At 42.7% G+C, this 18,107-nt stretch overlaps 1 protein-coding gene across 3 annotated transcripts in view; it reads left to right on the top strand.

Moving 5' to 3' along the window:
• The window catches only part of ATP8A2 (ATPase phospholipid transporting 8A2), a 2,139,258-nt gene that overhangs the window by 1,328,271 nt on the left and 792,880 nt on the right, over window positions 1–18,107 (top strand). For all 3 annotated transcript variants that reach the window (XR_014967690.1, XM_085621612.1, XM_085621613.1), the window contains exon 27: window positions 5,148–5,258. Coding sequence is in view for 2 of the 3 variants with exons in the window: in XM_085621612.1 (XP_085477738.1) it covers window positions 5,148–5,258 (111 nt within the window). In the remaining variant the exon portion in view is untranslated. The remainder of the gene's footprint in view (window positions 1–5,147; window positions 5,259–18,107) is intronic.

The raw sequence follows: 18,107 nt of genomic DNA, 5'->3' as shown, positions 1-18,107 counted from the left end.
ACTACTCACTTTCTACTACTCTCTACTACTCTACTACTCACTCTCTACTACTCTCTACCACTCACTCTCTACTACTCTACTACTCACTCTCTACTACTCGCTACTACTCTCTCTCTACTACTCTCTCTCTACTACTCCCTCTCTACTACTCTCTCTCCTACTCACTCTCTACTACTCACTCTCTACTACTCACTCTCTACTACTCACTCTCAACTACTCACTCTACTACTCTCTCTACTACTCACTCTACCACTCTCTACCACTCACTCTCTACTACTCTCTCTCTCTACTACTCACTCTACTACTCACTCTACTACTCTCTACTACTCTCTACCACTCTCTCTGCTACTCACTTTCTACTACTCTCTACTACTCACTCTCTACTACTCACTCTGTACAACTCACTCTCTACTACTGTACTACTCTCTACTACTCTCTCTACTACTCACTCTCTACTACTCACCCTCTACTACTCTCTACTACTCTCTCTACTACACACTCTCTACTACTTGCTCTCTACTACTCACTCTACTAATCACTCTACTACTCACTCTCTACTACTCTCTACTACTCCCTACTACTCTCTACTACTCACTCTACTACTCACTCTCTACTACTCTCTACTACTCACTCTCTACTTCTCCACTACTCTCTACTAATCACTCTCTACTACTCACTCTGTACTACTCTCTACTACTCACTCTCTACTACTCTCTCTCTACTACTCTCTCTCTACTACTCACTCTCTACTACTCACTCTCTACTACTCACTCTCTACTACTCACTCTCTACTACTCACTCTCTACTACTCTCTACTACTCACTCTCTACTACTCACTCTCTACTACTGTACTACTCTCTACTACTCTCTCTACTACTCTCTCTCTACTACACACTCTCTACTACTTGCTCTCTACTACTCACTCTACTACTCACTCTACTACTCACTCTACTACTCACTCTACTACTCACTCTCTACTACTCCCTACTACTCTCTACTACTCACTCTACTACTTACTCTACTACTCACTCTCTACTACTCTCTACTACTCACTCTCTACTTCTCCACTACTCTCTACTAATCACTCTCTACTACTCACTCTCTACTACTCTGTACTACTCACTCTCTACTACTCTCTCTCTACTACTCTCTCTCTACTACTCACTCTCTACTACTCACTCTCTACTACTCACTCTCTACTACTCACTCTCTACTACTCTCTACTACTCACTCTCTACTACTCACTCTCTACTACTCACTCTCTACTACTGTACTACTCTCTACTACTCTCTCTACTACTCACTCTCTACTACTCACCCTCTACTACTCTCTACTACTCTCTCTCTACTACACACTCTCTACTACTTGCTCTCTACTACTCACTCTACTACTCACTCTACTACTCACTCTACTACTCACTCTCTACTACTCCCTACTACTCTCTACTACTCACTCTACTACTTACTCTACTACTCACTCTCTACTACTCTCTACTACTCACTCTCTACTTCTCCACTACTCTCTACTAATCACTCTCTACTACTCACTCTGTACTACTCTGTACTACTCACTCTCTACTACTCACTCTCTACTACTCACTCTCTACTACTATCTCTCTACTACTCTCTACTACTCACTCTCTACTACTCTCTACTCACTCTACTACTCATTCTCTACTACTCAGTCTCCACTACTCACTCTCCACTGCTCTCTACTACTCACTCTCTAATACTCACTCTCTACTACTCCCTCTACTACTCACTCTCTACTACTCTCTACTACTCCCTCTACTACTCTCTACTACTCTCTACTTCTCACTCACTACTACTCTCTACTACTCACTCTCTACTACTCACTACGTCTCTCTCCTACTCACTACTTCTCTCTCCTACTCACTACTACTCTCTCCTACTCACTCTCTGCTACTCTCTCTACTACTCTCTACTACTCTCTCTACTACTCTCTCTCTACTCTCTATTACTCATCCTCTACTCTCTACCTCTCTACCTTTCTCTACTTCTCTCTCTACTACTCTCTACCTCTCTACTACTCTCTACCTCTCTACCTCTACCTCTCTACCTCTACGTCTCTACCTCTCTCTACCTCTCTCTACACGCACACATATGCACATATATGCATTTATATATATGTATGTGTATATATATGTATATACATACATATATAAACATATATATAATCTGCATATCTATATAAATACAAATATAAATGCATGCATACATATACAAATATGCATCTTATTTACATGAAATTTTGAAAATCACTAATAAAAGCAAAGCTAAAAAGCCACCTAATTACAAACAGAATTGCTTTAACTTAAACGAGGGCGAGACCTATTGCATTTTCAATGCTTGTTTACTTTGGTTCCATCAAGAAGGCATTCAGATGTGACACATTTGCCATACATTCTGAATGGTAGCACTCTAGTTCCTCATTAGATCACTGTAGTAAAGCTACTGCTCACCAGGGAAGTCTGCTGCTGGTATTCAAAGTGCATGTTTCAGTCTGCATGTCAGAACTTTTTAATGAAATAGAAGAGGATTTGAGAAGTCAAAATGTGCCCTAAGTTTTCTTTCTGCAGCACTAGTCATAATTTCTATGGCAAAATGAACCCCCTCATTTTGTTCCTTTGCAAATTAAATGTTTTAAATGTTACCACTTTATTCCAATCAAGATGGCTGCAGGTGTGCCATACTTTTGTCATAAGTAAGACTGTTAGCGCTCTAGTTGTTCTTTAAAACACTTTGGGATTTCTGTCATTTGGCTATACTTGGGCTACATCTCGGTGATATTTGTGCTACATTTGGGCTCTTTTGTCTCTGGTGGCAATCTTGGGAGACTTGTTATGAAGTTTCCTAATTTCCTCATTTACTGCAGTCTCCTCAGTAGGCATACTGTCAGTTTTTTACTTTGATTCAATGAAGAAGGCATTCAGATGTGTCACACATTTGCCATAAATTCAGAATGTTAGCACTCTAGTTGCTCATTAGATCACTGTAGTAAAGCTACTGCTCACCAGGGAAGTCTGCTGCTGGTATTGAAAGTGCATGTTTCAGTCTGCATGTCAGAATTCTTTAATGAAATAGAAGAGGATTTGAGAAGTCACTCAAAATGTGCCCTAATTTTTCTTTCTGCAGCACTAATCATATATTCTATGGCAAAATGAACCCTCTCATGTTGTTCCTTTTTAAATTAAATGTTTTAAATGTTACCACTTTATTCCAATCAAGATGGCTTCAGGTGTGCCATACCTTTGTCATAAGTAAGACTGTTAGCGCTCTAGTTGTTCTTTGGAACACTCTGGGAAGCTGCAGTAGAACACAAAGGAATCAACTGACAGTCTCTGCCCTTGTTGGATGTACATGTTTTACTGAGAATGTCAGACTTCATTCTCACATGACTGAGAAAGATAATGTGAATTTCCAGAAAATATGCTCTCAGTTTAGCTTATAGATCACCTTCCAAACCTCTGTGGGGAAAAGCATGTGAAAATAGTTTTCTCTCAAACATGATTCATGATATCCCAGCAGAAGGCTTTTTCACATGGTAAAATCACCTTAGAACATACTACAATTCCTAAAATGAGTATGGTACCATCAACAAATGATTTATAATGTAACTAAGGTCTTAAAACCTTCTATTAACTGCAATGCTTTTTAATGAGGTGCTATCATGTATATTGATCCCAAGATGGCTGCCAACACTTCTTGGATGAAGTGCTGACAGCCAATCAGATCTCACAATGAGATGTGTGGTTAGGCTCCGCCCAGATATGTATATGATTTTACTTTTGATTTTCTCAGGAACTACTGAACGGATTTACACCATATATGCAAAAGGCACATGCCTGACCTGAGGACTACCTCTTTGCCAAATTTCAAGTAATTCTGTTCAGCCGTTCTGGCTGTAGCTGTGTCTAAAGGTCCTATGGAAAAATGCATGGGGAAAACGCGTTTTGGGACCCCCCTTTTTTCTCGGCCCCCGCTTGACGAATCACCCCGAGACTTTCAGGGTAGGAGCTGAACGGAGCGCCCCATTAGTTTTGAAAATTTCGCGAGGATTCGTCAACCGGCGCCAAAGTTATTCAAAATAGAATTTTGAGATTTCCTATGGAAACTAGGTTGTAACTATAACTATCTACTGGCGACCGCCAGTAGATAATAATATATATATATATATATATATCAAGCTCGTGGGGAATTTTCAACATACGAATCGCACTCGAGCACAGAGAAGCTTTCCCCAACACTTATTTATTGGTAAAACAGTTGCACTTGCCAGTATTATTCAGCACCAGACCCCAGCCCTGACGCGTTTCGAATAATCTTTTTCAAAGGGTGAATGTAGTCAAAAAGCGCATGTACAGCACCACCTTCCCTTTAATGCCATATCGTGAGCCCTGATTGGACGCCTCTGAATGAGTTCATCACGTTGCATGATGGTCGGTGAAGTCCGATATTTTTCCCCAGATGGATGTGCTACATATTTCGTGCAATTCAAGGGCTGTGGTCTGGTGCTGAATAATATACACACACACACACCGAAAAATCATAGGGTAAAGTAGCATGTCAGAGTTAGATGTTGAAATGAGACAAAAACTAACACATTTCAAATAAAAAAAACTCCGAAATTCGCCCAATTATAATTCAATAAGCTAACTACAACTTGTGCTCCATCCATGCACTGCTAATGATCTTGCATATTACATCATTCATGACATGTTAAATTACATAGTTGATTACATCACTGCTGACATCTCATAAACTACTGCTCCTCATCATTTTAAAAAAGAAAGTAAGTAGTAAAGAGCCTACAAACACATTTTCCAACTGTATGCAAGGCGTATGCCCTAGCCTATATTCCTCACTGCTACCCTTGTGTTTTTGTCTGCTAACACTGTGGGGACTGGTGCTAATGGCTGTACTGCCCCCCGCCATTAGGCATTTACAGCTGTTAATTGCCCTACCTCTCACTAGGCCTACAGCTCCAGCCCATTCTTGGGGGGGGGGGGCAATTGCACTTAATTATTCATTTGATGGATGCACAATAATTCATAGCATGTTCCACAAATCATTAACTATGAATTATGTTTCAACTATCCTTACTCAAACATGTTTTTCTCCCCACAGTTTTCCTACTTGGAGAAACTTTTATTAGTTCATGGAGCTTGCAGTTACAATCGTGTCACAAAATGCATCCTGTACTGCTTCTACAAGAATGTGGTTTTATATATTATTGAGGTGAGTAAGCTGTGTAATATTACATTCAGATTGACATTGTTGACATAGCTTAGATGTGTAATGGTTTATGTGTTGTGTATATGATTAAGGTAGTTCAGCTGTATAATTTCAGATTTGTATTGATACGGTGGTAATGTGCTGCATAATGTTGCATTTGAGGTTACGCTAGCGGCGCAATAGTACATTTGGCTTTGTATCACTGAGGCAGGTCAGTGGTCTGATACTTTATTTGGTTGCATAATGGTGATGCAGGTCAACTGTGTATTGCTACATTTGGATGTACATTATTGAGATACAGCCCCTGTGCAGTATATCACTGGTAAGTGTATTTTTGTGACATGCCAGCTGTGTAATATTCCATGTAGATGTTCTTCTGTGCAGTTAGCTAGCACTTTTTGATTCTACCAGTTAAGCCAGGAGGCAAAGTCTAGAAAAATGTCACCAACAAAATTGATGGGCAGTGGTGTTGGTGCCCATGCTTGACCAGCAGAGAATGTAAACGGAGAGTAGTCTTCACCAGGGCCGTCTTAACCGCATTATAGGCCCCTGGGCAAAGCAGTGCACTGGGCCCTATCTACACAACCACTCACAGGATTAAAAATGTTTAATGGAAAATGAGTGTTAAATTCTGGTCTGCATGGGGATCCTTTGCTCATGGGCAAATGCCCAGCGTGCCCATGTGTTAAGACGGCACTGGTCTTCACTGTACTTTTGAGATGTGTATAAAACTAATGCCTGGATTCTGTGTGCTGCATGCGGGCAGCTGCCTTGGTGCTCGGAAGCCAGACTGGATTTTTCCCTGGCTAAAGTTCTTAACTCGGTTGACCACAGCAGAACATTACCGCCTTTGCATGCTCTCACATCAAACAGTAGTCTGGCATTGTTAAGGACTTGTGGCTGTGGGAGAAAGTCTTTTTGCACATTCCTCGTCCTAAGCTGCTGCTTACAGCTTCTAAATATGGCTCTAGCCAGCTCTTTCCTTTGATCTGTTATCACTGAGCTCATCCTCAGCATACCCCTTGATTCAGTGAGAGGCTGCAACGTTTCTGAATGAGATTCAGGATTTCTCCATGAGTTCCCATTATTTTAGGGGGGAAATAAATGCAGTCATGCCAGCACCCAGCTTTCTGGGTTCTTTACTGATGACTGTAAACATTGTGCTTGTTCCAAAAATTATTTACCTGGATCTAACACAAAAAACATATTTGGTTTTACTTTTACTAATTTCTACTACTATCTTTTTTTAACAAATCTTGCGTTTCATGTTACAATTGTCTGTTACTACTGTATGTACTATCGACCTGGGGCCAGAACATGGGACTGTGCGGGAGTCTAGTACTACACACACTGTCAAGAGGAGATGAAGTCCAATATATGTTGAAATTCTGCTCACGGTGGGCCATGTTCACAAAGCTGTGTGTGCGAGCTGTGGCTTACTCTTGACTTAGGTGCGGCTTACTCCTGAATTTTTAGTAATAAGATGCATTCATTTACTTATAATGACCTGGTGAATGGTGTCTTTGTCATTCCAGTCCCTTTGCAGTTGGCGGTGTAATTGTGTAACAGGGCGCACATCACTAGCAGTAGAGGGCTCTAAATAGAAACCGGGTAAGAGCCAGCAGGAATTCCTGTTGGCGTGGCTCGGAGAGCTATAGCACAGCCTCTTTCTCCACTTCCTGTTTATACTTTTACCTGCAACAAATGTAGATTGTAAGAGTTGTGAACAATGCTTTTTTTCTTTTTTTTTAAGAAGTTTGCCATCCACAACTGGTACTGCCCATTGCAACTACCATTGCTGTCCCTATGATTCTGTGCCTTTGAGTGGCATAGTCCATATGGAGTTTCCATCACAGAAGTGGCAGATGTCCCGTCAGCCGTATTACAAGTGCAATATAGGCTATAGCACCTGTAATGTGGTGGGTGGGATATGTGCCATGTTTTAACAGAGTATCCCTTACACCAACCTCTAAATAAGGCCCATAGTTCCTATATCGGCTCAATTGCTATGTAGAGTACGCCATTGTTGACCAACTTGATTTATCCTGCATTTTAAATACCAATGCATAATTTGCATTTAGCTATTTGTTTCAGAAAAGCAGCATCCCACAGTCATGCAGAGATGGATTGATCGTGAGTTGCTTGATTTCTCGTTTGAATTCTTATATACTGATGTTTACCTTTGCATTCTGTTGTTTGTAGTCCAGCATTTGTAGTAGAAAACAACCTACAAGTATCAGAGGGGATACTCATCTGATATGCACCAACTAGATTTTTTTCGGCTGTTTGTCCTGAGTCTAGATAGGGCCATGCCAATGTCAGACTAACCAGAAGTCTAGATAGGGCCATGCCAATGTCAGACTAACCAGAAGTCTAGATAGGGCCATGCCAATGTCAGACTAACCAGAAGTCTAGATAGGGCCATGCCAATGTCAGACTAACCAGAAGTCTAGATAGGGCCATGCCAATGTCAGACTAACCAGAAGTCTAGATAGGGCCATGCCAATGTCAGACTAACCAGAATGTCCCACTGCAATGAATGATTAAATGTGAGGAGTCTTGGAAAGTGACCTGTTCAAATCTTCGCACAGCAGGCGAGTCACTGGCACAAATGCCCTTTTTCTGTGGTAGTAGTGCAATGTTATAAAAAGAAAACGTGTTCTCACAATTAACGATGCTGGCATCAGTAGCAGATCTTTAATGCACAGCATACAACTATCTGATGACTAAAGACCAGTGCATCCATGAATGCAAACACCTCAATTGTGTCCAAGTGCCCATGATGAAACCCACACGGGTGGCTGAGCACTTTGTGAATGCTGTCACAACGTAAAACAAGTTGCAGGCCGGTGTCTACCAAGCACCTGCTCACTCAAATTATTTTCAGTGAAGAAATCAGATTAAAATAAAATATAAAAAATAGACTGAAACAGACATTTTCGATCTTGGCCTCAGAGTCACCAAACATTTTTGACTGGCACGATTTCATGTCCATGGTGCTAAGGTAATGCACTGTATGGTCCAAACACCTTTTGCCACCTATTATGAAAACAGGATTCTAGAGGTGGTAGTGTGAGACAAGAACGTTTGTACATATTTATTGTGTGACATTTTAGTGTGGTGTTGATGAGTTCTGTTGTTTTTTTTGTGCTGCAATAATGCTATGTTATTTGGTTGTGTTCTACTATAATTGTTAAGTTGCTTTTTGTTCTGTCTGTTATGTTGTATTGTGCTCTATTATGCTTTAATTGTGTTGCTGTGTTGCTTTGTGTAAGTCATTTCCAGTGCTTAATTTGAGCTGGTGGTTACTGGTGGGGGGGCACTAGCACTCATTTGTGAAGGACCGGCACTTATTTTTTCATCAGATATTTACTGGAAAAACATTCAATTCGGAAACACGGAGGAAGAGAACGATGGAGAAACTATCACAAAGGGAGAAAGCAGCAACCTACAAGAGTGGAATAAAGAGACAGGGAGTGTTTCATAATGGATTAAAGAGGCATAAGGTGGAGTCAAGGCTACGCAGCCTTGGTATTGGGTGCAGTGACGTTTCATTGCACCGGCCACAGGCTCCTGAGACGAGATTTGGGGACTGGCACTCTTAATTTTTCAAATTAAACACTGGTTATTTCATTAGGTTCAGTTGTTTACTTTTGATGTTTCAACACATGCTGCTGTTATTCCAGTCAAACGTAGCACATGCCTTGAACGTTTCTGTAAAAGACACCCATTTGCCACTGTCTAAGGTAGTAAAATAGCACTGCTCCAGCTCTTAAACTACTGAAGACACCAGTCAGCCCAAACCTGTGGCAGAGTCTGTCAGATCGTACGCCCTCATTTTAATGGCGGGAGGACCACCACCGACAGGTTGTCGGTGGCAGTCCACCCAACATCCAGGCAGTCGGTCCGACTGCCGGATTACAATACCGGCGTTCAGAGTGATTATGTCTTGGTGGGGGGGGGGACCGCTGCCTCCGACAGACTCAAGGAGCCCATTAAGGTGTCGGTCGAACACTAATCCCTACAATGGAGGTGGTGCCTGCACAGGCACCACCGTAGGGATTAGGATGTCGCTTTCAACAACTGCCTGTTCATGGCGGTCTTACCGCTATGAATAGGTAGATGGAAATGGACTTTGGGATCCACTGCTGAGTGGCCTGTGGGGCACATGTTGTGCCCCCCACACATCGATGCACTGGGTGCCAGGCACCATATGGTGCCTAGCACATGGTTCATGGATGTGCTCAAATTGCTTTTTTCTAGTGCGGCTTGTGCTGCAGCCCTTTTCCTGGGAAGCAGCACAAGCTGCACTAGAAAACAGCATTTTATGACTGCCTGCGTTTCGTACGTATCCAAATACGGCACATGGGACCACCAACTCATTGCCGGATTGTTCCTGCCCGCAGCGATGGCGGTCAGACGCTTGTCCGTCCGCCATCTTAATGAGGTCCTTAGTGTTGCCGGCTCCAGTGCTCTCTTTATGCAATACAGCACAATAAGTCTTAAGTAAGGGTGGATAAAACAATGCAGGATGTTGTGGTAACCAGTGCTAGGAATGTAACAACACTACAATAATGTATTATTCTAGAGTTACGGACGTAGTTGGTTCTCTACTAGCACCCCTCAAAATACTGAAATAGCAAGGATATATACATTTGAAGCAGTTATATTAGAAAATGTAGACATTGAAATGTAGGCGAGGGAATGGAGAAAGTGAAGCGGCAGTGTGGAGAAACTCTTTAGAGATTTCCTAACGAAATTCAACAGAAAGACACATTTCAAGGTGGGCTTTATGCAAGAGAAATGTGAGAAAATGGCATGAAGTTTAATGGAGGAACCCAGAATGAATGAAGGTGGTTCAGAGTGAGTGGGAAATACAAGTCTTTTTGATGGATGAGTGATGGAGTTAGTTTCCGAATCTGTTGTTGGATTTAGAAATCTAATGGCATCTACAAAGTGGACAGACACTTAAAAGATTCTATGTCTGCTGCTCCGGCTTCCATATTACCGTGTAGGAATATGTAAAGATGAATTTCAAATTAACAAAAATGTGAAACTAACAAGTGTGAGCCTGACGTAAATGGCAGCTGAAATATAATATCATCAAAATGGGAGTAACTGTTTGAAAAAGAATTTAAACGTTTAAGATATTTTTTTAGGGTATTGAGTTTCTCGGCTAGACGAAGGTCCAAGACCGGACTGGCCGGACCGGGCATCAGGCATTTCCCCAGAAGACTGGAAGGGTGGGGGCCAGTTTTGTTATTGAGGGCGGTTTTGTAGCAGTGCATCAGTTTTAAAAGCACTGCAAAGTTCCTTGTATATTCAGCAGTTTTAGGGCAGCAATAAAAGTGTCAAGTTAACTCTGGTGATTAATGTACCTGCTGGAGAGAGATGGGAGTTTTGTCTAGTGGCAGTTTTGACTCATCTAAGGTAGCGCAGAGGGTTAAAATGCCTGCTGCAAAGAACGTGTACCATGCACGAAGAACAATATTTTATGTGTGTAGCTCAGTGGGTTACTGCTCTTGTCACAGATATTATTTTGTTACTGTGTAGTTCGTAAGTTAGAATCATAATCTAGCTCAGCGAGCTATGAACTGCCATCAAAGAGCTGCATGCAAGCTTCATGGACAGGTTAGAAGTTATGTTTTTTCGCAGTCTTTCATTATCCTGCTAAAAAAGGTTTGTTTGGGTAGGAATAAATTCTTATTATTGTAATAATGTATCTGTCAAAGCAGGTCGTTAGTTAGAACATTGAGTTCTCTTTACTTGCTCACATGGCATTTCCAGGGCCCTAAGAACTCCTTACATTCATGGTAAGTGAGGCAGGAATTTGGGACCCGCAAGTGAAACTACTGCATTGTTTTTGTAGAAGAATTCCTAGTGGTGCATATCGGACTGTCAAATACAATAAAAATTGTATAGATGCTTGAAATGGTAGACATCCTTCAAGGCCTGCCCACAAAGCTCCATGTAGTGTTGGTATAGTTGCTTTTGCTGTTGGAAAACCTGATAATATTCCTTTATAGTCAATGTGTGCACCATTAGGTGCCTCAACAATCTGATCCCCTAGTTTCAACAGAGCAATCGTGCAATAGCGGCTCCTGGAGGGAGTGCGGTGGGGCGTGGGAGGGCAGGGTGGGGGTGTAGTAAACTCCGGCATACGGCCGATCGGAGTTAGGTAAAGAAATAAAGAAATAAAACAAATTAAATTGCGCGCGCTGCAACACATTTGGCATTGCAGCGCGCGCAATTTAATTAGTTTTATTTATTTCTTTACCTAACTCCTATCGGCCGTATGCCGGAGTTTTCTACCCCCCACCCTGCCCCTCCCAGCCCCACCGCCCGCAGCACTCCCTCCAGGAGCCGCTAATGCAATCATGCCTAATATAATCATGCCCCAATGCAGTGCGACATTGTCCGCCCATGGAAAATATGAGCACCTACATGAGAGATTAAATAAGTACTGTACTCAAAGAAATGTTCAAATACGTTTTAAGTCAGGGGGCAACTCACCTTCTTTTGCTGGATACAATTAGAGTGCAAGGCTTACTTTGAAGGTTTGGTCAGACTAAAAACTATAAGAAGAGGTGAGCGTAAAAATCAGAAAGTTAAAATTAAAAACTAAAAGGAAGGAAAAAAATGACTTAAAAAAAAGGATAAAAATGTTCTTGAGAACAAAATGATCCACCTTTTTGAAACTGTCAGTGTTTTCCAAGACACTCTTGTGACAGAGCTAGAGGGTATTAGGACATCGAGTTGGAGAAATATCAGAAAAAAAAATATTGTCATCCAAAAATATCGTGATGCAGAAATAACATTGTCAAGAATATTGATTTTTCAGATAGTTAATATCGTTTTCAAGCGTATCATTGTTGTTAATATTGTTCTTAAAATGATTGTTGTAAAAGAATATCGTTTTCTATTATCTTAGTGTGTTCATATATTAATTTTATGTGCTATTATTGGTTGTATGACTGTTAATAAAAGATGAAATGGCCGGGCCACAGGGGATGGGATCCCTGGGTCCAAAATTGGTCTGGGGAGGGGGGCCGTGCGGCCCCCTCCCTTTTTATAAAAAATAAAGAAATATGGCCCAGGGAAGGGGGCCATGCAGCCCCCCTTCCTTTATTTATAAAAAAAGGCAGGGCCCCAGTGGGATGGTGTCACCTGGGCCAAAAATCCTGTTTTTTATTACAAAAATGAAAAAAGGGGCAGGCCTCAGGAGATGGGGTCCCCGGGGTGGAACATGGTCCAGGGAAGGGGGTGCACGCAGCCCCCTTCATAAAAAAGAAAAACCAAAAAGAAATTGCCGGCAACTCGCTACAGGCCGGCCCCCTTTCTCCACTGCTGTCCAAACGCGCCTCCTGGTGTGCTCCTAGTTGGGGTATAAAGTCCACTTGGGTGCTGAGGGTCCTTGGGGGGGCAAGAAGACATTCACACAACCTAGTCACTCACCCATACATTCACTGAGACTCCTAATCACTCACGTATACAGTCAGTCACGCACCCACTGAATCATCCGTACAGGCACTTTTACACCCACTGATTCACCAATACACCTTGGTATATTTATTTAACACTCATAAACTGTTTAAAAACACTCAGTCACTGAATTATGTCATGAGTGATTACATCATTGATGTCACTGACCATGTCATGAGTGGTGTTTTATGTGAGGTCATAAGCAGTGCATTGCGGGGGTCGTGAGTTATAGTTAGCTCTACGTTTACCAAAAATATATATTTCCTAACTATGACGTCCATGTAACCTTTGGTTGTGTCAATAAGTAGATATATATATATATAGATATATATATATATATATATCTATGTATAAATAAAAATATTTTTGTATATATTCTTGGGAAAAGGGAAGTTGGCGCCGCTGGACTGTGCAGGAGCTTGAGTGGCAGTATTGGGCCTCATAACTGCTTTTTGGATATCAATTGAGGAGCCTGACTCACTCACGCTCCCAACCTAAGGAGGATATGCTAATGAGCAAAAATGGGTTGCGTGTGGAAGGGTTTTGAGCAGGATGATTCCTGCGAAGATCATGCTGCAACAGATGGTTTCTGCTGGTCGCACGCAGAATGGAAACACTGCGGCTTTTTCACCTGACTGCTTCATATAATTTTAACCACTTGAACATCAGTGCAGACACCAAGCATTAATGTCCAACGAGACTCAAAACTAAGGACTTCCAGTTTAAATATCTTATAAGTGTACTGCATTGCATGGTGGGAGTTGGTTTTAAAGTCAAGTCACGTGATTAAAAAAACTTTTGAAATTGCACGCCAAAGCGCATGTCAGTGTCTCCTTCCATATACAGCCGAAACGTTGGGAAAAGGGAAGTTGGCTCCGCTGGACTGTGCAGGAGCTTGAGTGGCAGTATTGGGCCTCATAACAGTGTTTTGCATGGCAAGTGTTGTTGTGGGATGTTCCGTGCCCATTCACAATGAGGCCGCTCTGAAGGGTCTTGGGCTCCAGAAACGGAAAACTGCTTTATATAAATAAATATATATATATATATTATTATTATTATTTTTTTTTTTAAATATTTTTTGTAAATGTCTTTCATTTTTGTTTTTTAAATTTAACAATTTGCCAATTCATTTAATGTTTTTGCATTTGATTTGTTAACATTTTCTCATAAAAATATATATATTTATCTCCTGACTTCTAGCTTATTTGCGCAAAAAACCACGGACATCAAGAGAGATGGACAGAAATATATATAATAGTAGTAAATGTAAAAAAAAACTCAATAAATGTAAAAATATAATATAAGATCAAATATATTTTTAATAGTATATTATATATATGTATATATAAACATACATACACATATATATTTGTGTGTATGCTTATATAAGTATATATGTAGTATTAACTGTTACATTTCTTTAACTTATGTTATATTAATGTTATATATTGAAAAATGTAAGATTTACTATTTTAAACTATATATATAATCTACTGGCGGTCGCCAGTAGATAGTTATAGTTAAGACCTATTTTCCATAGGAAATTCGCAACATTCTATTCCCAATAAGTCTGGCGCCGATTGACGAATCTTCGCAAACTTTTCCAAACTTTTGGCCAGCTCCGCTCCGCCCCTGAAAGTTTTGTGGTGATTCGTCAAGCGGGGGCTGAGAAAAAAGGGGGGTCCCAAAACGCGTTTTCCCCGTGCAATTTCCAATAGGACCTGTTGTTGCAGCTACAGCCCGAACTGCTGAACGGAATTACACCAAATTTGGCAAAGAGGTAGTCCTCAGTTCAGACTCGTGCCTTTTGCTTAAATGGTGTAAATCTGTTCAGTAGTTCCTGAGAAAATTAGAGTTAAAAGTTAGTGATATCTATGGCCGAGGAGGAGCCGCGGACCCTCCCCGCACCCAGCGTGCACCCTGTCGTGCACAAGCTGAATGCTAATTGGCTGTCAACACTCCAGATCAGGAAGTGTTGGCAGCCATCTTGTGCCTCGGTAGAACTGAGGCACAAGAAGCCCCAAAAAAAAATCGCAAAACACGATTTTTTTTTTTTAAATCGCGGGATGCGCGTAGGGTCCGCGCACCCCGCTGAGGAAAAAAAAACCAAGCGCTGGCTCCCGCGCTTCGTTTACAATTAGCCCCCGGGGGCAATTTTTCATAGACATGGGGGGCCCAGAGGGGCCCCCCAGCCCCGGGGACAGCCACCCCCCGGGGCTTATCTTAATGTATGCGGGGGGCTCATGGCCCCCCCCGCAGCCCCGGGGACGGCCACCCCCGGGGCTTGTTTTTTTTTTTTTTAAAACCCATTGTGGGGTGGCTTGAGCCCCCCCACACGCCCCGGGGACCGCCACCTCCCTGGGGCTTTAACTTAAGTGGGAGGGGGGCCACGCGGCCCCCCTCCTGGAGCCTTGTCATGGCCCTGGGGACTGCCACCCCCCAGGGCTGGCTCCTGCAGTGTCCCGGGGTGCCAACCCCCGGGACACTGCTGTTTGCAATGGCAGGGCGGGAGCCTTGCGGCTCCCACCCTGCCATTGCAAACTGCTTTGCTATTTGGAAGAGAGAGCAGGGAAACCTGCTCTCTCTTCCAAATAGCAAAGCAGATTGCTTTTCCACATGGGGAGCAGCATGTTAGCTGCTCCCCATGTGGAAAAGCAATGCCGGCTCCCGCAGGAGGCGGGGAGCCGGTGGGGCCGTGGGGGGATTGGGGACCCCCCCACGGTCCCCAACAGAGGCCAGGCCCCAGGGGATGGTGTCCCCGGGGCCAGAAGTGGCCTGGGAGGGGGGCCCCACGCAGCCCCCCCTCCCCAAAATAAAAAATAAAAAAACGGCCCCGGGGGATGGGGTCCCGGGGCCAAAAGAGGCCACAGTAGGGGGGGCAATGCAGGCCTCCTCCAAAAAAATAAAAAAACAAACAAAAAAGGGCCATGCCCCGGGGGATGGGGTCCCTGGGGCAAATTAAGGCCTCGGGAGGGGGGCCACGCTGCCCCCCTCCACAGTTATAAAAATTAAAATAGGGGGCAGGCCCTGGGGGATGGGGTCCCCAGGGCCAAAAAATAAGAAAAAGAAGGGGAGCTACACAGCCCCCCTTCTTTAAAAGAAAAAAAAGAAAACGGGATCGGGAGGATGCCACGCCCCCTCCTTTCATCACTCTGCAAACGCGCACCCTGGCTCGTTTGTTGAGGGGGAACGAATTCCCCTTCAATACTGGGGGGCCCTGGATGCCAACTAGCCCACCAGGAACCTCCAGTATGCGCCAGGGTGCTGCGTTGCAGAGAGGTGTAATGAGGCCACGCCCCTTTTTACACCTCTCTGCAACGCAGCTCCGTGGCACTTACTGGAGGTACCTGGTGGGCTAGTTTGCCTCCAGGGGACCTCAGGATTCAAGGGGACTTAATCTCCCAACTTAAAACGCGCCACGGGGCGCTTTTGCACAGTGGTGAAGGTAAGGGGCGGGGCCTGAGGTGATACTGTGCAAACACGCCCTGTGGCACGTTTTAAGTTGGTGAATTCATTCCTCTTCAATCCAGAGGTCCCCTAGGGGACAACTAGCCCACCAGGTACCTCCAGTATGCGCCACGCAGCTGCGTTGCAGAGTGTTGTAAAAAGGGGTGTGGCTTCTGAACACCTCTCTGCAACGCAGCTCCCTGGCGCATACTGGAGGTACCTGGTGGGCTAGTTGGACGCCAGGGGATCTCAGGATTCAAGGGGACTTAATCCCCCAACTTAAAACACCCCACGGTGCGCGTTTCCACAGTGGTGAAGGTAGGGGCGGGCCTGAGGTGATGTGTGCAAACACGCCCTGTGGCGCGTTTAAAATTGGGGAATTAATTCCTCTTCAATCCTGAGGGTTCCTGGGGACCAACTAGCCCACCAGATACCTCCAGTAAGCGCCACGGAGCTGCGTTACAGAGTATTGTAAAAGGGGCGTGGCCTCTGAACACCTCTCTGCAATGCAGCCCCTTGGCGCATACTGGAGGTACCTGGTGGGCTAGTTGGCCCCCAGGGGACCTCAGGATTGAAGAGGAATTAATTCCCCAACTTAAAACTCGCCACAGGGCGTGTTTGCACACAAATCACCTCAGGCCCCGCCCCCTTCCTTCACCATTGTACAAATATTCCTCTAAAATCAACCAAACTACGAATTACGATTTACTCACCTGTAATCAGGAGAGAACCCTGGGCTGCATCTTTTAGCCCAGCACTGAACCTAAAAAGTAATTCTAAGCGTACTTACCAGTAAATTGTATTTCCTTCCATAGGAATCCATTGTGTGGTTTTCACCAGAAAATTTTCGAAGTGTCCATTTTTGAAATGTACAAATATTCCTCTAAAATCAGCCGAACTACGAATTCCGATTTACTCACCTGTTATCAGGAGAGAACCCGGTGCTGCATCTTTTAGCCCAGCACTGACCCTGAAAAGTAATTCTAAGCATACTTACCAGTAACTTGTATTTCCGTCCATAGGAATCCATTGTGTGGTTTTCAGCAGAAAAGTTTTTAAGTGTCTATTTTCACAAACTAAAAATATTCTTAAAAAATAGTCTGTATGACTTAAACACATTCTTTCAACTGTTTACAGGAGGTTGGCCAGTGCTGGATCCAGGATCCACCACTGAGTAAGAAAAAGTAACGATAACACTACTTACCTGCTAAGTGAATTTTCTGCCATAGGATAACATTGGTGATTCTATGTGAAAACATTTCTGTGTCAACTTTTAAAATACAATAATATTCCTTAAAAATAACTACTGTAACCAAAACGCTTTTACTCAACTGTTTACAGGAGATGTCCAAGGACTGAATCTAGGATCCAGTCCTGTGGTTAGAAAAGTAATCCATAAAGTAACTAATTGCATTTAACTAGAAATTCACATTGAGCTCAATGTTGCTTTGTGTTTGAAATTGGGTTGGCCATTGCAACAACTGTAACTACTATACTTAAAAGTCTGTTGCCTATTTGCCAAGTATTTAAACTAAAGTAATTCATTCTGAGAAAGTATATTTTGTATGGTAATGTATAATGTAATTATAATGTAATTTTAAAAAAAATATCTAAAAATAAATAGTTTAAAAAATGTAGTAAATCAGTATCAAAAAAATCAGTATAACAATTAATACATTAAAAATTGTCATATACAAAACCTTTGTAATTCACTGAAAAAAACCATAGGTTTCAGGCCTGATATAGTTAGGAATTAGCATTTAAAAAACCTTTGAAATTCACTGAAAAAACCATTGGTTTCAGGCCTGATATAGTTAGGAATTAGCATTTAAAAAACCTTTGAAATTCACTGAAAAAAACAAAGGTTTCAGGGGTGTTATAGTTGGGAATTGGCATTTAAAAAACCTTAGAAATTCACTGAAA

Source organism: Triturus cristatus, chromosome 8 (genome assembly GCF_964204655.1).
Source record: "Triturus cristatus chromosome 8, aTriCri1.1, whole genome shotgun sequence".
Taxonomy (NCBI): domain Eukaryota; kingdom Metazoa; phylum Chordata; class Amphibia; order Caudata; family Salamandridae; genus Triturus; species Triturus cristatus.
This window is presented reverse-complemented; position numbering and strand designations above follow the sequence as displayed.